The 24,653-nt window shown below is 42.2% G+C and overlaps 1 protein-coding gene and 1 long non-coding RNA gene across 2 annotated transcripts in view; one reads left to right on the plus strand and one right to left on the minus strand.

Annotated features, from left to right (window-relative positions):
* Window positions 1–4,319: 4,319 nt before the first annotated feature.
* Window positions 4,320–5,615, minus strand: LOC121044406 (uncharacterized). The gene is made up of 2 exons (XR_005797291.1): window positions 5,502–5,615; window positions 4,320–4,511 (listed from the first exon to the last, which is right to left on the minus strand). It is a non-coding gene; the product is annotated as an uncharacterized LOC121044406 (long non-coding RNA).
* STARD7 (StAR related lipid transfer domain containing 7) overlaps window positions 5,413–24,653 on the plus strand; it is a 28,520-nt gene continuing 9,279 nt past the window's right edge. The window contains exons 1-6 of the mRNA XM_040496649.1: window positions 5,413–6,252; window positions 17,421–17,629; window positions 18,197–18,246; window positions 19,976–20,086; window positions 20,167–20,249; window positions 20,692–20,791. Of these exons, the coding sequence (XP_040352583.1) occupies window positions 5,933–6,252; window positions 17,421–17,629; window positions 18,197–18,246; window positions 19,976–20,086; window positions 20,167–20,249; window positions 20,692–20,791 (873 nt within the window). The 5' untranslated portion in view covers window positions 5,413–5,932. The remainder of the gene's footprint in view (window positions 6,253–17,420; window positions 17,630–18,196; window positions 18,247–19,975; window positions 20,087–20,166; window positions 20,250–20,691; window positions 20,792–24,653) is intronic.

Raw genomic sequence — 24,653 nt, forward strand, 5'->3', positions numbered from 1 at the left:
GGGCTCAGGTAATTTCTCCCCAAAGGTGGTGAAGATGGTCAAAGCAGCCCTAGGCTGTTACTAATCTCTTGTTTAAGGACCGGGATGTCTCTTTTGTCGAAGGGATTTTGATCTGGTTCTGGAAGACTTGACCTGAAGTGCTTTGGCCTGGCAGCTCAAGCTGTATCCTTGATGACAAGAACACGTTTTCCTGAATTGTTTTTAGGTTGTGAATTAGAGGAAACTGCCTGCTATGAAAAGATCTCACATACGGGTGGATGAATAAGTGGATAAATATTGTAAATACTTTCCGTTCTAAATAATAGATGAATAGAGCTTTGGGTTACATACCATCTTGAAGCAAGGAGAAGGCAATTACTGCTGCCTCTTAGCCTGACCGTTGGAACCCAGGGTTTGCATCAGTCTTAGACAACTTACTTTCCAAGTACTGGGGAAAAGGGACCAAGGCATGGGCATCAAATCCTAATTAATTTAGAGTGGGCCCATTTAACTCTCTGGGGAGTGCCTGAGAAGTGATTTTTACAAATGCTGCTAAACCAATAAATTGGTGCTTCCTAACTGCCAGATCCCCAAACCGGGAGAGATTATGTCTAGTCTAGGACCTGGAGCCTGCATGAGGAACCTGCCACGAGGAGGGATGGGTCAGAGGGCAAGGGCATCTGCTAAGGGATACCAGAGAAAGACATCTGGAGAGGGGAGTATTCAGGGCCCCTAGCACTTACTAGGCAAAGAGAGTCCATGAGCCGACTCCCAATACCAATTCTCTGGACAGACAGACTCTATTGATCTTGAGGACAGAGTTGGGTTCCCTGGGCAGCAGACTGTGAGATAAAGATTAGCATGTGATGTGGTACTGGGGGTGTTCTCTGGTTCAACACCTATGGAGGAAGGGAAGGAAGCAGTCCTGGTCAGAGGGAGAAAGTGGGGTGCAAAGTCATCTCCACAAAGGCCTGACCCCACAGAGTTCTGAAGCTGGGATGATGGCCTTTTGAGTTGTCCTGAATTGGGGTGGGGGGACCAGGCCTTTATATGCTGGCTTCAGCAAGTCACTGGGTGCATGCCCCAGAGAGGAAGGTGTTACCTCGGGCGAGGAAGCTCCATCACATGAGGGCAATTCCTAGAGGACTGATAACTGAGGGCTGTCAGCCAACAACACTCCAAGTACCTAGGAACAAGAAGCTCTTCAGTCATGAAGGTGGACCTGCAATGGCATATCATGGTGTCCACTATTCCTTCTGTTTACTACTCAGATCCACTTCTTGTGTAAGTTTTGGGAGCAGCTTGATTTTTCTGCAGGAAGCTGATGGTTCATGGGATAAGCCACATTTCCCACAACAGCTGGTCTTGAAGCCCCAACTAGATAACATCATCTTCCTCTTCTATGCATTTTCGATGCTTCTCACCCCCAGGAAGCACTTATGCTGAGTGCCTAGTCACCGTGTTCTTTTCTGGCCATAGTTGCTGCACTTCTCTATTTACTCTCAACATTGAGCAATGGTGTAACAAAGACACAGCCAGCTGGACTGTCTGGGTGCTAACAAAGTATCTTCCTCTTTGCTCCCATTGTGTAACTGTAGCCCTGGCTCTTCCTGATAATCAGGGTCAATTACTGCTGCTAGGATGGTGACGCCTGCTCCTTGCCTGCTGGTCCCTTGGCATAAGGAGCTCAAAGTGTCTGGTGGCACCTGAAGGTTAAAGTTCAATAGGATTTTTGTTATAGCCCCTGATGAAAATACTTCCATTTTGGGAACCAGGGCCTCAAAACCCTCAAAGTTCACAGGTGCAGTGAGAAATACCCAATGGGATCACTGGGCTTAATGGTACGTGAAGCCACTCCTACTTCCACCACTTGCTTCTGGACCTATCTGTTCTTATTGGGACATAGCACCATACTGACTGTTGACAGAGTGTACATGGTGTCATGGAAGGTGGTACCCTATCCTTAGTTGGTATCATCTCTGTGCTGGGACCTCAGCTATGCCTTTACAGTCTACTCCTTCTGTTCATGCTGGCATCTGGATGGTATAGAATGTGATAAGGCCAGTGGATCCCGTGGTCACGTGCCACGGTCATGCCTCCTTTGCTGTGCAATGGGTCCTTTGGTCTGATGCACTGTTTTATGGGATCCTATGTCAATAGGTCAGACATTCAGTAACACTCAAAAGATACTGGTGCTGGCTGAGACCCTGCAGGCAGAAAAAAGCAAACACCCAGAATGTAGCAATTTCAGTCAAAATAAATTGTTGCCTTTTCCAGGATGGAGAGTATCCAACGCAGTCAACTTGTCATCCAGCCTGGTTGCTCTCCTTGAGGAATATTGCCATTTGGGGGGCTCAGCATTGGATTAATTGCTGGTAGTTTGGGCATTCAGCAGTGGCCTCAGCTTTTGTGAGTGGAGCCTATGTTCTTGGATCCATGTATTACTCCCATTCCTGCTACCATGGCTGCTCCATTCACATACCCATTGTGCTGGTACTGAGGTGGCTGATAGCATCTGGGGGCCATCAACTGGCAAGTTATTCTTCCTACTTGTTCTTTAGGGCCTCTTTCTGGGTAGATACTCTCTGCAGGGCATCTGTACACTTCTTGTCTACTCAGAGTCCACCTATATACTCCTCTCTCTCCCAGACCTTTTGTTTTTTTTTAAGTTTATTTTTGACAGAGACAAAGACAGCATGAGTGGGGAGGGGCAGAGAGCAGAGACAGAGAATCCCAAGCAGGCTTCATGCTACCAGTGCAGGGCCCAATGTGGGGCTTGACTCACAAAACCGTGAGATCACGACCTGAACAAAAACCAAGAGTCGGACATGTAATCGACTGAGCCACCCAGGCACCCTTCTCCCAGACCTTCTTGTCCTTTTTTTTCATGTGCACTTATTTTTGAGAGAGAGCAAGTGAGCGCATGTGGGGGTGGGGGGAGGGTAGAGAAAGATGGCGACACAGAATCTGAAGCAGGCTCTAGACTCTGAGCTGTCAGCACATAGCCTGATGCAGGGCTCAAACTCATGAGCTGTGAGATCATGATCGGATGCTCAGCTGACTGTGCCACCCAGGTGCCCCTTTTTGTCTATCTTTCTTTCTCCTGCCAGGTCCCCAGGTCCCCAGTCAACCAGCCAAATCAACTGCCAGTGCTGTGAGTCCATATATATTTTAACTACTGCTACATTTCCACACAAAGTGAATGGCCAGATGCACCACTGAGGATTTATCCTTTGGGAGAATTTTCCCGGCCACTGTCTTTCAGGATCACCTCAGGGTGGGGCTATAGTACAGACACCGTTCATTTTCTACTTGTATCCACGTACCATTCAGACCTATCAGCATATTAAATTTTGCTTTTTTTCCTTGTTAGCTGATCAAAGGGACCTCACTTCCTATGTAACCATAGGTATGAGTTGAGGGCAGAGGCGCTGGTGCAAAAACGGTAAGTGACATGAATGTCTAGGTCATCTGCTGGTAGAGTTTACTTGTGCCCCTGATCCTGTCCATACCCAATTCTGGATGTACTACTTCTGTCCTGCTATGAATCATTGCTGGGCCTATTTAACTTTATGTTTTAGTAGGTCTAAAGGGCAGAACCTAACTTACACAAGAAAAGCTCATGATGAAGAATTTGGGGCCAACAAAAGTATACAAAGGGAATAGTTTTTCAACTTGTTCTGGGGATACACAAGCAAAAAGTTTGTGGATAATGGATTGGAAGGGAGGTCAGGCTAGAGAATACTGTTAGGGCCTCAACAGAAAAGTAGAAGAGAGAATGGTGTAGAAGAAATTGATCTATAAAATTCTAAAGTGGAAGAACTGGTAAGTTGGTACAGAAATGGAGACAGCAAGCATATTTATGCCATCCTTTTAAAAAACAAAATCACAGCTGTGAAAGGAAGGAGAGAGGTGGTCTCTGAAAAGAGGATGAGTTAAAGGTCTCTTTTTCTCAAAGCTTTTTTGAAGATGGACTTATGTTTATGTACTGAAGGAAGAAGCAGTAGAGATGGAGAACAATGGCTAGATTTGAGGGTTAGAGGGGCTCAGCTGAAGTTCTTGAGAACTCATTTTGATAAACAAAACAAAAACAGAAAAGAAAAAAAAAAAAAAAAACCAACCAAAAAAGCAGAAGTGCTAAGCTTTTAATCAAGGGAGCAAGACAGTAGGAGAGTCCAACCTCTCTCCACACAGCCCCCTCCTGGCCATCACTGGGAAAATCCTGACTCAAAGTTTCAAATACTATTTTCTGTTATATACCCATTTCTCCTTACCTGCTTTCCGGGGAAAATAAATATCAATACCAATCCCCGGAGTAAAAGCAGACAGTCTGGATAGGGTAGATCTAAACTTCAGCTTCCAGTAAAGTTTGATTTTTTTTCTCTTTTTAGAGAAACATTTTTTATTAATCTCTACAACGGTTCAAATAGGTACCGTAAGAGTAAAATTTCTAAATGCATTGTCTTGGAATGAGCACAACCCCTTTTGTAGCAAGACGTCCTTTTACATATTTTTTCTCGTCCCTAAGGTACCTGTAAGAAAAAAAAAAAAAGGAAATAATTTAGTGTAAGGCTTTCCTACTGGACATCCAACAGTTGTATTAATGAGATGGGTACAGATTAGTAATTTGATGGCTTTCGAGATCGTTTAGCCAGGGTGTTCACGGGTGGTGCAAAGTAGGTTTTAGGAGACCTGTTTACCTTCTCACGCTAACATCTTTGAGTCAAAGAGAGTGGGACAGCTACTACGCGAACTAGGGCATCTGTCCCAAGTAACTCCATTCTGCTGCCCTTTTACCAAAAGGTTTTTCAATTTCCAGACTGTGACAGGCCACCTGCCCACGTAGCTCTCTGGAAAGTGTCCTAGGCTCTAAGGATGCCACATCGGCCCATTCTAGCGACGTGGGGTTCAGAGAGAAGATGAGTGCTACGACTCCGACCCTCGGAGACCATCCCAGTACCTTTGGTTATTAAAAGCGCTTCCGGGAGAGGCCAGCCGGAGAGATCGAAGAAGGTACTGATGGCAGCTGCTTCTAGGCCTCAGCAAGGTCTCCATTCACCAAAGGAGTCTACACCGTCCCGCCCTCTCCCCACCCGAACCTGGACACCCCCAACGTCCCGCAGAGGCAATACCAAGACCCCATTCCACCCAAGATTCAAAGTAGTGAAACAGGAGACGCTCCCCCGCCTCTCAAACCAATTGAGCACTGCGCAGGACTCTGACACCTGGTCGCGCCACCCCGCGGGGTGGGGTCTTTTGGTCGGAATATGGCGGCTGCGGCGGGGTCTACGGGTCACTCTCCGAGGCGCCCTTGACTGGCTCTCCGACGCGCCACCTACCTTGCTAGCTAGGGGCCCGGCGCGCTACGCGAAGGGGCGGGAAGGAGCGCTGACGAGCACTGGGCAGCGCCAATCAGCACCGAGGAGTCCGGACCGCGCCCAATCAGGAGCCGGGTGGCCACGAAGGGGGTAGGTTGCAGGCGAGCAGCGCATGTGGCGGACGCCGAGCGCTCGGGACCTCACCTGCTGCTGCGACTGAGCCGCCCACCTCGCTGCTTCCCGAGCGCTGCACATCAGGGCCCCGGTGCCGGCTTGACGACGCCAAGGAAGCAGGGAGCCAACAACGCTGACCGGCTGTTGGCCTGCCGCGTTCGCGGCCTGAGCCCAGGAAGGCCTCTTGCAGAGGTTGCGGGGCCACCCCCGCGACTGTGCCATGACCGACTCTCTCCGCAAAGGGGACTCTTCCTCAACGTTTACTGCAGAGAGAGATGTAAAGCCTGTTAGACCGTGAGACGAGCTCGGGGCCGACCGACTAGGGGCACTCGCGGCAGGCCGCCCGCGCCTTCCCGGACCCGTTCTTTCTGCCCTGAGAGGGAGGCCTAGTTCGCCTCCGGGCGCGCAGCGGGCGCCGAGGGGTGGGGCAAGAGGGTCTGGGCGGGGCGCGCGTCGGCGGCATGTTCCTGCGGAGGCCGCTGGCCCTGGCCGCCTGGCTAGCGGGCGCGGCGGCGGCGGGACGCGCGGGGGCGCGGGGCGGGGGCCTGCTAGCCCTGCTGGCCAATCAGTGCCGCTTCGTGACGGGCCTGCGTGTGCGGCGCGCGCAGCAGATCGCGCAGCTGTACGGCCGCCTCTACTCGGAGACCTCGCGCCGCGTCCTTCTCGGCCGCCTCTGGCGCCGGCTGCGCGGCCGCCCCGGCCATGCCTCTGCCTTGATGGCGGCGCTCGCTGGCGCGTTCGTGTGGGACGAGGAGAGGATCCAGGAGGAGGAGTTGCAGAGGTGAGTCCGGAGACGAGGTCGTTCGGTCCGGTTCGCTGGCGCGGGTCAGATTGGGAGATCGGCGCGTCGATCCTCGGGGCCTGCCTTTTCGGTCAGTGTGTCCGGTTTACCCGGTGGTACTTGAAGTGACGATGCAGTAACTCGATCCTGTTTTAGCACACCATGTTTTTTTTATTGTCTTTCTGTGCTAATTTCATTTGTCTGGCTAGAAATAACGAAATGCAGATTGGTGTAGGTGGGAAGACTTTGAATAGGGAGCATCACGCCGAAGAAATAACGTTGTAAAAAACAAATTAGGTCTTGAGGCATGTAACCCATTGGTTCACGTAATCTTTAATTCTTCCAAAAAGGTGCAAATTCAATGCAGGTTTCAAATTTGACCTAAGGATATGTAATTTACAAAATTACTGCATTCCAAATGGGATTTCGTGAGAAATGCCAGGAGAGCTCTTTTGCTGCTGTGACAGAATTATGAGGCTGGAAAGGCTTTTGGCTTCTCAAACCAGTAGCCCAGCCATTGTAACCTGCAAAAATTAGGTCAGTTTTTTGCTGCTTTAACTACAACTTAGGGAATAGTGTTTCATTAGGCTCTGAAGTTATGCTGTCATCATCATCAAAATTTCTGGGTGAAAAATGCAGTACCATTGGTTGAATTTGATAATCTGTGGTTCTGAATCTTAATCCTTATAGTTTTCAACTAATTTCATGGGAAGCCTTGATTTAGTTCTTGCTTTACAGTATCTTTGTGTTTTCTTTTTTTAGTAAACTTTTTTTTTAAGTTTATTTATTTCGAGAGAGAGCATAAGTGGGAGAGGAACAGAAAAAGGGAGAGAGAGGGAGAGAATCCCAAGCAGGATCCGAAGTGTCAGTGCAGAGCCCACAACTGTGAGATAATGACCTGAGCCGAAATCAGAGTCCAGATGCTTAACCAACTGACCCACGCAGGCGCCCCTCTGTATTTTCCTTTTAACAGATATCCCCTCTCTCCCTCCACCCCCTAAATTTTTGTTTCCCTGTAAATTTTTACAAAATTAGGTGGTTGGCCCTAGGCTATGGTTTTTGATCCCTGCATTACTATGATATACATATAGAAAACTTACTAGTTAGTAAATATCCACCTTGAGGATATAAATGCAATTGAAAATCTTAATCTTATTCACAAAAATGTTAAGATACCAAAGCATGATAGGTTGCTTGCCTAGTTTCTGTTAGTTTTCTTGTGCAACTTCTCAGTCTCAGGTATGGGAAATAAAAAGACTTATGGGAGGAAAACCTTTGTATTAAGAAATTATCAATTAACTGTTTGAATTTTCGTTTTCTTTTTGATGATGAAATACCCATGTTCCCCAGTAGTCAAGTTTGAGAGGAAAATTCCCAGTTGGATCTATTTAGGAAAGACAAGAAAACCAGAAAAGGGCTACCTGGTGCAAAAGAGAGGGAGATGTTCTGGGATGGGAATTGAATAGCATTGGGAGCCTGGGTGGTAGATGACGTTCTTTGGCTTATTTCATGTGTTTTTATGGACAGTCTGTCCTGGAGCCTTTGTTTAGTAGGCCTCCCATTAGCAGGAGCTAGAGAGGAAAACAAGATAAAAAATGCATGTGGTAAACATTTGAGTCCGTAGTCACTACCCACTGTAGCAGAAAGAGACCAGTTGATGGCCAGGCCCTGTATTTGTACCATTTCCCTTCTCTTTGAGCTGTCTGTGAAACCCGGGGGCATTTGAAACACTCTTGGTTCTAATCCAGCTCCTGAAGAGGTATTGCCCTCTGTTAACCGGGTACTCGCGAATTTCATAAGCTTAGATGAAGGCCAGTCAGAACACTTAAGGTCCTTTCTGATTCTCCAGAGTTGTTCTAGTAAAGACCTTCGTTTAACAATTTGTTTTCTAGTTCATGCTTGAATTCAGTCATATACCTAAAATTTGATGAAGGTGTCCATTTTGAGAACTAAAAAAAAACGTTTGTTACCTTGCTAGGGAGACGAATAGTAACGCTGTTCAACTATATGCCGATTGTACGGTGGTTCTATAGGTTTCTTATGTTTCTAATATCTTGTCATATATTTTATTTAATAAAATATTCTGGGTTCAGGTGAACATTTTTTGTTTGTCGTTTAAGTATTTTATTTGCTTTAAAGGAGGCACTGCTGAGGTTCTTATAGCTAGTTTGGAACATCTTAGATTTTGTTTGTTCTAGTGAAATGATTTTGGGTGGCTTCCATAATGGAGCGCGGTTGAATGTGCCTCAGGACAAGTGCATTTTTTTCATTGTTAATGGAAGAAGAGCATGATTGTCCCATGGCCCCTAAATCACAGCATTTGGTTCTTCTGTGCTGTTTTTGTACCAACTTGTGCTGGTACTCTTTGAATGTATGCTTTAAACATGGCATGTGTTTTTTCTTATGTTACTTGAGTCTCCGTTCAGAATGAAAAGGAATAACCTGGCTTTCAATTCTTCTATGCTTGAGAACATCTTAACAAATAGAATCTCATTTATTTAGCAACAGCAAGAAAATTTGAGACATGGAGTAACGTGTACAAAGTGACTCTGGCACACTGATGGGCACCAGGTGTAGAAATCAGGTCTTTTAATGCTTGGCCTAGTATTCTTACCCAGTGGCTTCAATTAAACAAATCAAACAAAATAACTTTCAATCATTGTTTTTGGTACTAGCTGGCATTCTGTGAGCCCAGGACAGATCTTATGGAAAAATACAGTAGTAATTTTTTATTGCTTTGGAACATTAAAAAAAAAATTACAAGAACAAAAGGAGGAAGGAAGTTAAGAAATATGAAAGGCTAGGGGAAAATGTTCTATTAACCCCTCCTCCTGTTAAAAAAGTTACAGTCCATTGCTCCAGAAATTTGAGTAAATAAGTGCCAGTAAATTTCATAAAGAAATTGTTTAGTTTCCCGCTTTTATCTCAGGGCATTTAGAATAATTGTAACTTTTGTTACATTGTTTTGTGTATTATTAATTAGATAAATGACCAACGAAAGGTCCTTCATCTTTTTTGCCACTGTCACTTGATTTTTTGCTGGCATACCCTTCTTAGATCATCAGAACTACATTAAACCTGACTTGAAATTTTTTTTTTTTAATTTTTTTTTTTTCAACGTTTATTTATTTTTGGGACAGAGAGAGACAGAGCATGAACGGGGGAGGGGCAGAGAGAGAGAGACACAGAATCGGAAACAGGCTCCAGGCTCTGAGCCATCAGCCCAGAGCCCGACGTGGGGCTCGAACTCACAGACCGTGAGATCGTGACCTGGCTGAAGTCGGACGCTTAACCGACTGCGCCACCCAGGCGCCCCATGACTTGAAATTTTTTACATTGTCTTCATTATTTTACCGTTAACCAGTTGGCCCAGAATTGCAGTGAGCTAGCTGATGTTTTGTTATTTGTAGATGTGTTGTCTCGTAACAGTTGTACTTGAAAGTTTCTAACTTTGACCGTAATTTGTAATTTAAGGAAGGGATTATGTGAATTGAGGCAGTTGTTTTACTGAAATTACTAATTTCGGGATGGCTTTATTTGAATCATTTTGGGCCCTTATATCAAACCCTATACTGGGGCAGGACTTACATGGCCAAACCTGGTTGTACTTATTACTCTGTTTTAATAGTTTTATGTCTTCATTTTCTTTCTATACCTCTCAATCCATATTGAAATGACTTTAGTTTTGGAGAAAGGTAAGCACTGGCTGTCTTTTTCTTAATCCTTTTACTAATCTGCTGGTTCTGTTACTATTTTGGGAATAATCTCTTTTGTCCTTTCTTCTTATTACCTGTTTAAGTCTCTTAGATAACAAGGTTTAGGCACTCACCCTGTCCAAACAGGATTTGGCACAGCAGGCTAAAGAGATGTATGGCGAGAGGTTTTCCTTCCTCCACATACAGGATAGTGACTGACTTTGAACACCTGTGTGCTGCTAATGATGTCTGTCATGTCAGCATTTAGAAGTTGAGACCCTTCAGGGGCGCCTAGGTGTCTCAGTCCGTTAAGCGACTGACTTTGGCTCAGGTCATGATCTCACAGTTTGTGGGTTTGGGCCCCACATCGAGCTCTGGCTCAGAGCCTGTAGCCTGCTTCTGATTCTGTGTCTTCCTCTCTCTCTGCCCTTCCCTCTGCTTGCAGTCTGCCTCTCTCTCTCAAAAATAAATAAACATTAAAAAAAAAAAAAGAAGAAGTTGAGACCCTTCACATATTGTTGAATCTGTGGACAAGAATCATTTGCATTTTCATGTCACAGTCTTGTGCCAGCATTCAGATTGTGCTATTTCAAGTATGAATGTCAGGCCTTCACAAGACATTTCTCTCCCCCTCTGGGGACTTGGTCTCATAATTTTAATCAAGGTCACCTAGTGGCCTTTAATTATATAGGAGAGGTTGATAAAGCAATGGGTCAGAAGCTCTGTACCACCTTAGAAGGCCATTAAAAGTATTGCCTATAGTCATATAATTTTCTTAAAACCTTACTATGTAATTTTATGAGCCTCTGATGAAGTTTTAATAAGACATTCCTCCCCTTCTTCATTATGTGATAAGAATGACATTCAAGGGTGGTACTTAATTTTTACTGAAGAATGCTCTACTGTCCTGAAAAGTGTCATAATTGGTGCTGTGTGATGCCTGAATTGTTCTCTGAGCCAGTCTGGTTCTGGTTTTGCTTTTGCTTTTTTCTCTGAAAGATCTTACTGTGTAAAGTTCCTTTCCTATTTCTATATGTGTTTGTAGTGGTAGCAGTGAATCCTGTTTTGCAATTTTTAATTCAAATTAAAACTTTTTAAAAATGGTTAATCTTTTTTCATCAGAACATCAGTATAAATTGTACTGGCTAGGGTTCTTGGTTGCAAACAGAGGTGATATTGGTTAACTTAAGCCAAAGGGATTAATCAGAAAGATGTTAGGTCACTCAGGGCATTGACAAGAAGACCAGAGTACAGGTTGGCCAAGAGAACAGCCAAGACTTGCCGTAGGAATAATCAATCTCCTTAGGGTACTAGTGCTGATTTTGTTTCCCCTAGGTTGGTTGCACTGCTGGACTCTCAACTCCTTCAAGATCGCTGAGAATAATCTCCAAAAGATCCCATGCCTTGTATTATTTCCTCAAGATTCACATCCTCTACCAGAAGTCTCTAATTAACCTCCTTTAAGTTAGGTGCTGTACTCCAACTGCTAGGGCTTGAAAGAGGGCTATATCCCACCTATTTTGGGATTCTCATCGAAGCCCAAAGTTTAAAATCTAGAGAAATGGAATTTTAGAGCTAACAGAAACCTTCAAGAAATAATGTCCTAACATTACAGGTAGAAAAAGGGAGGGATTTACAGGTAAAATGACTTGGCATAAGATCACATAGTTGGCAGAGTGAGGACTGGAACACAGGTGTTTACAGTCACCATCACTTTGGGTTGCTCTAAACTTTTAATCTTGGGCCACTAGTATAACTTTGAATTTTTGGCTTTTAAATTTTTTTTTTTTTTCCCAACGTTTATTTATTTTTGGGACAGAGAGAGACAGAGCATGAATGGGGGAGGGACAGAGAGAGAGGGAGACACAGAATCAGAAACAGGCTCCAGGCTCTGAGCCATCAGCCCAGAGCCCGACGCGGGGCTCAAACTCACAGACGGTGAGATCGTGACCTGGCTGAAGTCGGATGCTCAACCGACTGCGCCACCCAGGTGCCCCGGAATTTTTGGCTTTTAAAGTAATGTGTTAATATAATCTTTTAATAAGAATTTGAATCATTGGGGCCTGCTTTCATATATACTCCATTTATTCAGTAAACATTGGAGTGTTTGATGTTTACTAGGTACTTCTAGATGCTGGGAATACAGACATGAAAGACTGATTTGGGGACATTAGGGAATTCATAGTTTAGTAAAGAGGAGGCATGTATAAAGATAGATTAATTATAATATGATATATGGCTGTAGAGGAATAAAAATAAAAGAATATGGTTACTCTGCCTGGAAGTTGACCTTGAACTGTGTGTTTTTTTGAAGGTTGAAGAAGAGTGGGCATTTCAGACAGTCTATCAGTAGTTGATGTCTTCTTCAGTCTTGAATAACAGAAGAGTTGTATATGATGCAGACAGCCAGCAATCTTTCTTTCCATGGGCTATTTAAACGTTAAGGCGAAAATATAAGCCATGTTTTAAAAAACTATTATAAAATGTTTCAGATGTATAAAAAGACTTTAACATGAATGTTACAAATACAGTTATATTTAAGAAAGAAAATAAGATGCCATTAAAGACTTCTCTGTACTCCTGTCCAGTTGAAATCTCCCCTGTCCTCCAGATTATCTATCTCAGTTTGTTGTATTTCATTCCCATCTGTGTCTTTATACATAGGCATATGTTCCTAAATAATATATAATGGAACATAGAAGGTTATATGGTATTATCTTGGATGTTTTAAAGCTTCATGTAGTTCTGAACAAAATACTAACAAACTGAATCCAACAACATATAAAAAGGGACATGAAGTAGTGGGTTTTATTCCAGGAAAGTAAGGTTAGTTCATCAAATAAAAATCAGTTTAATACATTGTGTTAATAAAGGCTAAAAAACCACATGATCATCTCAGTACAGGCAGAAAAGCATTTTGACAGTCCAACCTCCTCTCATGATAAAAAATCATTCAACAACTAGGAATAGAAGGAAGCTTCCTCAACTTGATTAAGGGCATCTACAAAAGACATAGCTAGCAGCATAGTTTAATGGTGAGGGACTGAAAGGTTTTCTCTTAAGATCAGGAATAAGACAAGTATGTCTCCTCTCACCACTTCTGTTCAACATTGTACTGTTCAACAACATTTTTTTTTTAAACTGCGAAAGATCATTGCAAGAATTTTTAAAACATAAATGGGCAGATAAGCTGTGTTCATGGAATTGAAGATGATTGTGAAGATAGCAGTACTAGTCAAACTGATCTATAAATTCAATACAATCCTCATCAAAGTCTTAATTAGTACACTATTTTGTGCAATTTGACAAGCTGATCCTGATACTCATATGGAAATGAAAAAGACCCAGAATGGTCAAAACAGTTTTGAAAAAGGAGGACAAAGTTGGAGGACTCTCTCTTCCTGATTTGAAAACTTATTACCAAGCTATAGTAATTAAGATGATATGGGGGGTGCTTGGGTGGCTTAGTCAGTTAAACATTGGACTCTCGGGGCGCCTGGGTGGCTCAGTCGGTTAAGTGTCCAACTTCGGCTCAGGTCAGGATCTCACGGTTTGTGAGTTTGAACCCCGTGTCGGGCCCTGTGCTGACAGCTCAGAGCCTGGAGCCCGCTTTGGATTCTCCCACTCTCTGCCCCTCCCCCACTTGCACTCTGTCTCCGTCTCTCAAAAATGAATAAATGTTAAAAAAAAAAATTAAAACAAAACATTGGACTCTTGATTTCAGCTTAGATCACCATCTCACAGTTGTGGGAATGAGCGCCGTGTTGGGCTCCACACTGCGTGTGGAGCCACTTGGGATTCTCTCTCTCACTCTCCTTTTCCCTTTGCCTCAAACCCATTTACCCTCTCTCTTAAATAAATAAATATTAAAAAAACATATATGGTACTGGCATAAGGATGGATAAATAAATTGTTGGAATAAAATGGAGAGTTTTAGAAATAAACCCTTATATTTATGGCCAGTTGATTTTCAAAAAAAGTGCCAGACAATTCAGTGAGGAAAGAATAGTCTTCAGATGGGTCTGGGACAACTGGAGAGGCACATTCTAAATAATGAATTTAGACCCCCTGCCTCATACCATACACAAAAATTAACTCAAAATGGATCAAAGTGTAAACTAATACTAAAGCTTTTTTTTTAATACTAAAACCCTTAGAGGAAAATATAGGCATGAGTCCTTATGACTTTGGATTAGGCAGTAATGGTTTCTTAGCTGTAACTCCAAAAACACAGGCAATCAGAGAAAAAATAGGTGAATTGGATTTCATCAAAATTAAAAACTTTTGTGCATCAAAGGTCACTATCAAAAAACTGAAAAGATAACCCAAAGCAATGGACAAAATAGAAATTATATCTGATAAGGGACTGTTATTGAGAGTATATAGAAGAACTCTTACATTTCAACAATAAAAAAATGCAATAAAATAACAGTTTAAAAATAGGCAAAGGGGCGCCTGGGTGGCTCAGTTGGTTAAGTGTCTGACTTTTTTTTTTTTTTAACGTTTATTTTTGAGAGACCGAGTGCAAGCGGGGGAGGGAGACATGGAATCTGAAGCAAGCTCCAGCTCTGAGCTGTCAGCACAGAGCCTGAAGCAGCCTTGAACTCAGGAACTATGAGATCATGACCTGAGCCAAAGTCAGACGCTTAACCAACTGAGTCACCCAGGTGCCCCCAAATGTCTGACTCTTGATTTCGGGTCACGTCATGATCCCAGGGTTCCTGAGATCAAGTCCTATGTAGGGCTTTGGGCTGACAGTACGGAGCCTGCTTGGGACACTCTCTCTCTCTCTTTCTCTTTCTCTCTCTCTCTCTCTCTCTCTCTCTGCCCCGCCCCCACATGCGGTGCATATGTGCTCTTTCTCTCAAACATTTAAAAATAGGCAAAGAGTTCCATAGCTGTTTCTCCAAAGAAGATACGCAAATTGCCAATAAGCACTTGAAAATATGCTTAGCATCATTAGGCCCTGGGGAAATATAAATCAAAGACCATACTGAGATATGCTTCTCACACCCACTAGGATTGCTAGAACCATGAAGATAGACAATAACAAGTGTTGGCAAGCATGTGAAGCAGTTGGAACCCTCATACGTTGTTGGTATGAATATAAAAATGGTGCAGCTGCTTTGGAAAATAATTGGGCAGTTTCTCAAAAGGTTAAACATAGAGTTGCCATGACCCAGCAAATTCGATCCTAGGAATCTACCCAAGAGAACTGAAAGCTGTGTAGAACTGTGTCTACATGAAAACTTGTACACAACTGTTTATAGCATTATTATTTTAAACAGCCAAAAAGTAGAAACTTACTTAAGTGCCCATCACCTGATGAATGGATAAACAAAATGTGATGTATCATTCAGTGAAATAGAAGTATTCAGCCAAAAAAGAGGGGAACAAAGTACACCATGAATGAACCTTGAAATTATGCTGAGTGGAGGGACGCCTGGGTGGCTCAGTCGGTTAAGCATCCTACTTGAGCTCAGGTCATGATCTCGTGGTTTGTGGGTTTGAGCCCCACATCGGGCTCCATGCTGACAGCTCAGAGCCTGGAGCCTGCTTCAGATTCTGTGTTTCCCCTCTCTCTCTGCCCCTCCCTCCCTCTCTCTGTCAAAAATAAACATTTAGGGGCGCCTGGGTGGCGCAGTCGGTTAAGCGTCTGACTTCAGCCAGGTCGCGATCTCGCGGTCCGTGAGTTCGAGCCCCGCGTCAGGCTCTGGGCTGATGGCTCAGAGCCTGGAGCCTGTTTCCGATTCTGTGTCTCCCTCTCTCTCTGCCCCTCCCCCGTTCATGCTCTGTCTCTCTCTGTCCCAAAAATAAATAAACGTTGAAAAAAAAATTAAAAAAAAAATAAACATTTAAAAATTCATAAGAAAATATGCTGAGTGGAAAAAGCAAGACACAAGGGACTATATATTGTATAGTCTTTATATTAATTGTCCAAAATAGACAAGTTCATAGAAATGGAAAATAGATGAGTGGTTGTGGGAGGTTATGGGAGTAAGTGACTGCCAGTGGGTATAGTTTTTTGGGGGGATGATGAAAATGTTTTGGAATTAGTGATAATGGTTACACAACCTTGTGACTATACTAAAAGACATTGAATTATATGCTATAAAATGATGATTCTTCTGGAATGTGAATTATATTTTTAAAAGAGGAGGAAAAATATGTAATTATATAGGTTTTTATAATCAACCCTTTGAGGTAGGTGCTGTTATTATCCCCATTTTACAGATTAAGAATACAGACTGGTCAAGTAATTTAATGTTTTGGTGAATGAATGTTGGACTGGGATTCAAACTCAGGAAGTCAGGTTTTTATTCATTTTATACTGCTTTAAACCCACACCTTTTTTTTTTTAATTTATTAACAATTTAAATTTATTTATTTATTTTTAATATATGAAATTTATTGTCAAATTGGTTTCCATACAACACCCAGTGCTCATCCCAAAAGGTGCCCTCCTCAATACCCATCACCCACCCTCCCCTCCCTCCCACCCCCCATCAACCCTCAGTTCTCAGTTTTTAACAGTCTCTTATGTTTTGGCTCTCTCCCACTCTAACCTCTCTTTTTTTTTTTTCTCCTTCCCTTCCCCCATGGGTTTCTGTTAAGATTCTTAGGATCCACATAAGAGTGAAACCATATGGTATCTGTCTTTCTCTGTATGGCTTATTTCACTTAGCATCACACTCTCCAGTTCCATCCACGTTGCTACAAAAGGCCACATTTCATTCTTTCTCATTGCCACGTAGTATTCCATTGTGTATATAAACCACAATTTCTTTTTTTTTTTTTTTATTTAAAAAAAAATTTTTTTTTTTCAACGTTTATTTATTCTTGGGACAGAGAGAGACAGAGCATGAACGGGGGAGGGGCAGAGAGAGAGGGAGACACAGAATCGGAAGCAGGCTCCAGGCTCCAAGCCATCAGCCCAGAGCCTGACGTGGGGCTCGAACTCACGGACTGCGAGATCGTGACCCGGCTGAAGTCGGACGCTCAACCAACTGCGCCACCGAGGCGCCACTAAACCACAATTTCTTTATCCATTCATCAGTTGATGGACATTTAGGCTCTTTCCATAATTTGGCTATTGTTGAGAGTGCTGCTATAAACATTGGGGTACAAGTGCCCCTATGCATCAGTACTCCTGTATCCCTTCTATAAATTCCTAGCAGTGCTACTGCTGGGTCATAGGGTAGGTCTATTTTTAATTTTCTGAGGAACCTCCACACTGCTTTCCAGAGCGGCTGCACCAATTTGCATTCCCACCAACAGTGCAAGAGGGTTCCCGTTTCTCCACATCCTCTCCAGCATCTATAGTCTCCTGATTTGTTCATTTTGGCCACTCTGACTGGCGTGAGGTGATATCTGAGTGAACCCACACCTTTCTTATGCAAGTCATTGTGTGGACATTTCATTTCACAGGTTAATTACAACCACCTGCACCATTCCTTTTGTTTTTCTTTGCAGATCCATTGATGAGATGAAGCGGTTGGAGGAAATGTCACATGTGTTTCAGCGCTCTGGAGTTGAACGCCACCCTTCAGAACCAAAATCCCAGACAGAAGGGAATGAAGATTTAGGGGGCAAAGAGCAGCCATGGGAAATGGTGATGGATAAGAAACACTTTAAGCTGTGGCGGCGCCCTATTACAGGCACTCACCTTTACCAGTACAGAGGTGAGCCCATCTTGGCTGCCTTGTGTGTTCCATGGTTGCCCAGGTGTGCAGGACTTTTGTTCCTTATCCTCTCTAAACTGTTCTTTTCTGATTCTTGATCAGAAAATTTACCATGGTTTCTTGTTTTTGTTTTGCCTCCCCCAGATGACAAGTATCTCAGTGTCTTCATTGCTATACTTTGCTGTAGGTTGTCTTTGTCTTACTTTGCTGTCCCAATATGATAATCTAGTTTTTGAATCTGCCTTTTATTTTTCTATAGCAAATGTTTTTTTGTTGTTGTTGATGTTTATTTATGGGGGGGGGAGGGGCAGAGAGGGAGTGAGAGAATCCCAAGCAGGCTCCGCTGTGTCAGCACAGAGCCCCATGTGGGGCTCCATCTCAGGAACCCTGGAGTCATGACCTGAGCTGAAATTAAGAGTCGCCTAACTGACTGAGCCACCCAGGTGCTCCTGAATCTGCCTTTAAGATCTGTCTGTACTCTATAATTGGAATGCAGTTAAGTGATAGGAATAAGGCAAGTGATGGGGATGTGGCATTAATCCCTTATTCTTTGTTATGTCATTCTAGTTTTTGGAACCTACACAGATGTGACACCCCGGCAGTTCTTCAACGTTCAGGTGAGTAAATTTTTCTTCCCAGATTTGGAGCTTCTAAGCCTGGAAATCCACTGCAAACTGTCCACATGAATAATTTTTTTAACTCCGAAGACATTGGCTTCAGTACATCTGTCTATTTTTGTATCCTTCTCCTGTCAAATAGCATCTAGGTAGACATTGGACTTACTCTTTGTCCAAGGGGATGAGACTGATTCTATCCTTTTACAGGGCTGTTGGGAAGATCAAATAGAGAAACGAATTGAATGTTTTTAGTATTTTATAAGGTGTTACAGTTATTTTTTCCTAAACAATTTAAGGGTAAGTTACATACGTGTCCCTTTATTCCGAGATCCTTCAGTGTGTATTTCCTAAAACTAGACATATTCTCCTAACTGTGGTGCCATTATGAAAGTCTCTAAATTTAACATTGATGCAGCTCTTATACTCTTTTTTTTTTTTTTTTTTTTGCAACTCTTCTACTCTTGTTTGTATTCCAGTTTTTATTTATTGACCCGATAATGTTCTTTACAGCATTTTCCTCTTGAGTGCAGATCCAATCAGGATTTAGTAATGTGGAATATTGCCACAGTGAAGCTATTTATTTAGTAAAGATGAAGAGTATTCAAAGACTCCTTTCTTCCTTGGGTGGAAATGTACGAAAAGGGGAGGTGGGATCACCTAGAGTTGTATAAAAAATTTTTTTTCCTTCTTGGATTTTTCACTGTTTTATCAGGCTTTCAGTAACTAATTAATGATTATAATACTCACTAATAATATGCAAGTGCTCACTTCCCCCCAAACACTGAATTTTGTTAATTTATATGGAGTTTTTGTTGAGTTTGGATGTGCATGATATGTCTTATTTTGAAATTCCCTAGTTACAAGTGATGCTAGAAATTTAAAAATACGCTGCCTGCATTTCTTTTTGTGAAGTGTTGCTCATACTTTTGGGCTTTTTGTCTGTTTAAATCTTTAAAAATTTGTTTTACCCTTGTACATTTGTATGTCACTGCCTATTAAATTTTCCCTAAACATGTCTATCACAATATTTTTTTCTTATATTTTCCTTTGCTTTGCCTTTTTATTTTTTATTTATTTATTTATTTATTTTTTCAACGTTTATTTATTTTTGGGACAGAGAGAGACAGAGCATGAACGGGGGAGGGGCAGAGAGAGAGGGAGACACAGAAACGGAAACAGGCTCCAGGCTCTGAGCCATCAGCCCAGAGCCTGACGCGGGGCTCGAACTCACGGACTGCGAGATCATGACCTGGCTGAAGTCGGACGCTTAACCGACTGCGCCACCCAGGTGCCCCTGCTTTGCCTTTTTAAAAAAATATTTGAGAGAGAGAGAGAGAGCGAGCGGGGAGGGGCAGAGAGAGGATCCGAAATAGGCTCCATGCAGTCAGTGCAGAGCCTAACGTGGGGCTCGACCCCATGAACTATGAGATCATGACCTGAGCCAAAATCAAGAGTTGGTTGCTTAACTGACTGAGCCCCCCAGGCACCCCTGTGCTTTGCCTTTCTTTAGTAAGATTCACTTCCAAGATAATGCTGTTGGCCTATAAGAAAGGATTTTGAAAGAGTTGTCTAAAATAAACACAGCTGTGTTTTTCATACTTTGCCACTTTTAGGTCAGGTTTCCATTTCAGAATAAGATCCTTGGGTCAGAGGTCCAAGCATCTGGAGAAGTCTTCTGCAGCTTTGTTGTGAATTTCTTAGGTCTTGACAGTCTCTTCTCTTTCTCCAGCTGGATACAGAGTATAGAAAAAAGTGGGATGCCCTGGTAATCAAGCTGGAAGTGATTGAGAGGGATGTGGTTAGTGGTTCTGAGGTTCTTCACTGGGTAACCCATTTTCCTGTGAGTATTTTCGTTACTATTTTTACTTTTATCACATCCATGTGAGGCAGAACACTAATTCTGCCTATTCTTTCCTTTAGTATCCAATGTATTCCCGGGATTATGTTTATGTTCGACGGTATAGCGTGGATCAGGAAAACAACGTGATGGTGTTGGTGTCACGGTATGTGTGGTTACTTGTGGCTCCTCCTGAGATCCTTTAGCTGTGTCCTTCATAGATGTCTGGTGGGAGTTTGCATGGTCTTGTTAATAGGGGTGCTGCTAGGACCCCATCCATCCCAGCTAGAACACGAGTGGGCTTTGACTGGTGACAGTCTAGGAAGATAGAAGGGATGTAAGCTTTTCATTAAACCATTTCTTTAACCTTAATATTGATAATTAGAAAAATAAGTGCTTTTTTCTTCAACACAAAGGTTACAAAGCCTAGGAATCACCAAGGAAACTCACATTGTTTTTAGAACTTAGTTTGTATTCATTCATCTTGGTGACTCTCTGTTTTATTTTAAAAATTAGAGTCAGCTTTTTAGATTTTCCCCTTAACTTTAGCTCTTACGCTGTTTCGTATGTAAACATTACTGAGTTTCCTTAACTTTTCTCCTTACCAGTGCTGTGGAGCACCCTAGTGTTCCAGAGTCTCCAGAATTTGTAAGGGTCAGATCGTATGAATCCCAGATGGTTATCCGTCCCCACAAGTCATTTGATGAGGTGAGTTTTACATCATCCGAGAGATGATGTGTAGGTGCTATGGGATTTTCTCAAGGAATGCCTTTTGTCTGAACTGGGAAGGGCAATGGTTCTCAAACTTGGCATGCATCAGAGTCCACTGGAGCTTGTTAACATACAGTGCTGGGGTGTGACCCAAGAATTCTCATTTTTAAGAGGTCCCAATGTGATACTGCTGGTTTGAGAACCATTGCTGTAGGGTGATAACACCTGGAAGATCCTCCAGGACAAAGTTCTGATGACCCATGATTCCTGTTTGTATGAGAGACAGGAGAAGACGACGGCCTGTTAGCGGCATTCTTTGGGAACTGAAGGAGCATCTTTTCCATCAAAATTTCACCACAATGGGCAAAACATTTGAAACCTTTCTGGATTTCTGTTTCCTTATCTGTAAAATGAGAGGGTTAAAATAATGTTCTCAGCTTTCTTTAAAATTCTGTGACCTTTCTTTGCGAAGAATTTTTTTTTTCAATGTAGGGAATTGCTTTTTTTTTTTGTCGTCAAATCTATTGAGTTTACTACGTATTGATTCCAGTGGTTGCTGGTTTTAGTTGTATTTCACTTTACAATTAAAGGCTTTGTTTCTTTCCATTACTTTTATTTTTGAGCTGGATGAACTGTGTGTTAGTATGGTTTTGTTTTCAACAAGTTGTTCTATTTATACTGCCTGACGTGGGACTTTAAATATGACAGAAATGGTGGTTCACTTCAGTTAATGTGGTGATTGACTCTTTTTAACTGGGAGATCTGTGTGTTTACTTGTATACTATTTTTAGAACAGTATTTTTCAAACAGATTGCTGCCCATTAGTGGAAGACAAAATTACTTTAGTGCATTATGACCAGCTGAAAAAAAAAAAAGAAAAGAAAAAATATACGGAGTAGAAATCATCTGAGTGTAAGCATATTTCATGAGACTTGTTTAGGTACATAAGGATGTATGAATGTGTGTGTATGAGGCTGAGAGAGAACTGGTTGCAGTGTAAAAAGTTTATTTACAGTGTGTTGTAGTTAAAAAGTCCTTTAGAACTTTAGAAAATAGAAAAGAAGTAGTAAGGCTACTTAGTGTCCATGGCTAGTTGCCTTTAGGAAGGGGAGCCTGGGTCAGGCTGGAGACCGTGTGGGAGACAGACTTAGGTCTCACTCTTTTCCTTTAAAATTTTAACCTTGCCCCCCATATATTTCCTATTGGGAAAAAACTGACTTGAGTTCCAGCATTGCTACCTTTAGAAACCATGACCATGAAATAGCTAAGGCATCGTTTAGCACCTAGCCGAGTGTGTTGTATCTAGCAGGGGCCCAGTAAATAATTTCTTTCAATTGGGGTAGGGGAACAATAGAGATTATCTATATAATTCTTTTAGTATATTGGTGGCAAGCTCTTATGAAAAAGGTAAGATTTGAGTGGGGTCTCTTGAAAAGGCAGACTGGATAGAGGAAAACAGGAAGCGCCCTGGGAGCAGACACGGCATGATTTATCAAAGACAAAGACAAAAATGAGCCATGAATAGGTTCAGAGACTCACCACTTAGAAAGGAAAGTTGAGATTAGGGAGGAGTGATAAGTTAACATTGACCATGTAGATAGAATACTTGAAAACCAGGCAGCTGCATTTGGACTTGGCAGATGGAAAATAGATCCTTGAGCCAAGGTATGGTGTTTTATTTGTTTTACTTTTATATATATTTCAAATTTTCCCTAATTAAAAGATAAAGAGGGGCACCTGGGTGGCTTGGTCGGTTAAGCGTCTGACTTCGGCTCAGGTCATGATCTCACGGTCCGTGAGTTCGAGCCCCGTGTCAGGCTCTGTGCTGACAGCTCAGAGCCTGGAGCCTGTTTCAGATTCTGTCTCTCTCTCTCTGCCCCTCCCCTGTTGATGCTCTGTCTCTCTCTGTCTCAAAAATAAATAAATGTTAAAAAAAAAATTGAAAGATAAAGAAGTAGAAAGAATCATGTTGATGAACCTTCTGTATCCATTCCCAGCTCCAACAGTGATCAACTCATGGACAGACTTATTTTATCTATATCCTTTCTTGTCCCTTTTCCTGCTCTCCTGATTATTTTGAAACAGTTTCTTGCTTTACTATAGAAGAACCCATAGAAGAATTCTTCTATAGATATTTCAGTATTTATCTCAAAAAGAAAAAACATTTTTGAAAATATAACCTCGTGTCATAATGATCCCTAATATCAAATAATCTAGTTAGTGTTCATATTTTCCTGATGGTCCATGAATTTTTTTGTAGTTGGTTTATTTGAATCAGGACTCAGTTGGCTCAGGTCATGATCTCCCAGTTGTGAAATGAAGCCCTGCGTCAGACTCTGTGCTGGGCATGGAGCCTGCTTTAAAAAAAAAAAAAAAAGTTTGGGCACCTGGGTGGTGGCTCAGTTGGTTAAGTGTTGAGTCTTGGTTTTAGTTTTGGTTGTCTTTGGTTTCTGTCTCTGTCTCTCTCAAAATAAAAAAATAAATTAAAAAAAAGTAAATATCTTTTTTTTTTTTTCTTATTTATTTTGAGAGAGCACGAGCTGGGAGGGTCAGAGAGGATCCCAAGCAGGCTCTTTGCTGTGTGTGTGGAGCCTGGCACAGGGCTTGAACTCATGAACCATGAGATCATGACCTGAGCTGAAATCAAGAGTCGATGCTTGAGCCACCCAGGTGTGCCAAAAGATAATTGTTTGTTTTTTTTTTTTTTAATGTTTATTCGCTTTTTGAGAGACAGAGTGTGAGCAGGGCAGGGGGCAGAGAGAGAGGGAGACATGGAATCAGAAGCAGGCTCCAGGCTCTGAGCTGTCAGCACAGAGCCTGACGTGGGGCTTGAACTCACAGACAAAAAATATGATTCAGACTCTAGACATTTGAAACTTGTTCATATTATCTCTTGAGTCTTTTGAAGTCAGTATGTTTCCCCTCTTTTTTTTTGTTTTTTGTTTTTGTTTTTTTTGTTTCTTCTTGTTGTTGCTGTTTTGCAATTATATTTGTTGAAGAAGCAGGGGTTTTTTGTCCTGGATCTTGATGATTGTATCTCCATAGTATCATTTAATGTGTTCCTCTGTCCCTGTCCCCTGCCTGTATTTCCTGGGTATTGGTAGTTACTGTTCAAACCTCAGGCTTGAACAGATTCAGGCTGGTTGGTTGTTTTGGGCAAGACCACTGTATCAGACCCAGTTGATGACTGTTTCTTTCTTTGTGAATTTAGAAATGATTGGTGATTATGGCTCAGATCCGTTATTTCATTAGGGGTATAACAAATTGCTGGTTTTGTAATTCCTTTATTTTTCTTCATTTATTTCCACTTATTAATTGAAACACATTAAGGTATTTTCCTCACCAACTGTTTGGTTTTCTATAGTGCACATAGGAAAGGGAAGTAAGAGAAATGGTTGATTTGTTCCTTTATTTATGAGTTTCAAAATAATGCATTGGTCCTTTCAACCAGGGATCCTCCAAAGGTAAAGTTTTTATTTTTTTTGTTATAGACAAATACCATTAGTCTTTGCTGTAGAAGAACTGATAGAAGACTTGTAATGCTATTTTAGTTTTTGTTTTTGTTTTTTTTTTTCAAGTTAGTTAACATATAGTGTAATAATGATTTCAGGAATAGAAGTTAATGATTCATCACTTACATATAACACCCAGGGCGCATCCCAGCAAGTGTCCACCTTAATGCCCCTTGCTCATTTAGCCCATACCTCCCACCTAGCACCCCACCAGCAACCCCCAGTTTGTTCTCTGTATTTAAGAGTCTCTTGGATGGTTTGTGTCCCTCTCTGTTTTTATATTATTTTTGCTTCTCTTCCCTTATGTTCATCTGTTTTGTATCTTAAATTCCACATGTGAGTAAAAT

The sequence above is a fragment of the Herpailurus yagouaroundi genome, unplaced genomic scaffold (assembly GCF_014898765.1).
Source record: "Herpailurus yagouaroundi ecotype Mexico unplaced genomic scaffold, PumYag 188, whole genome shotgun sequence".
Lineage (NCBI taxonomy): Eukaryota > Metazoa > Chordata > Mammalia > Carnivora > Felidae > Herpailurus > Herpailurus yagouaroundi.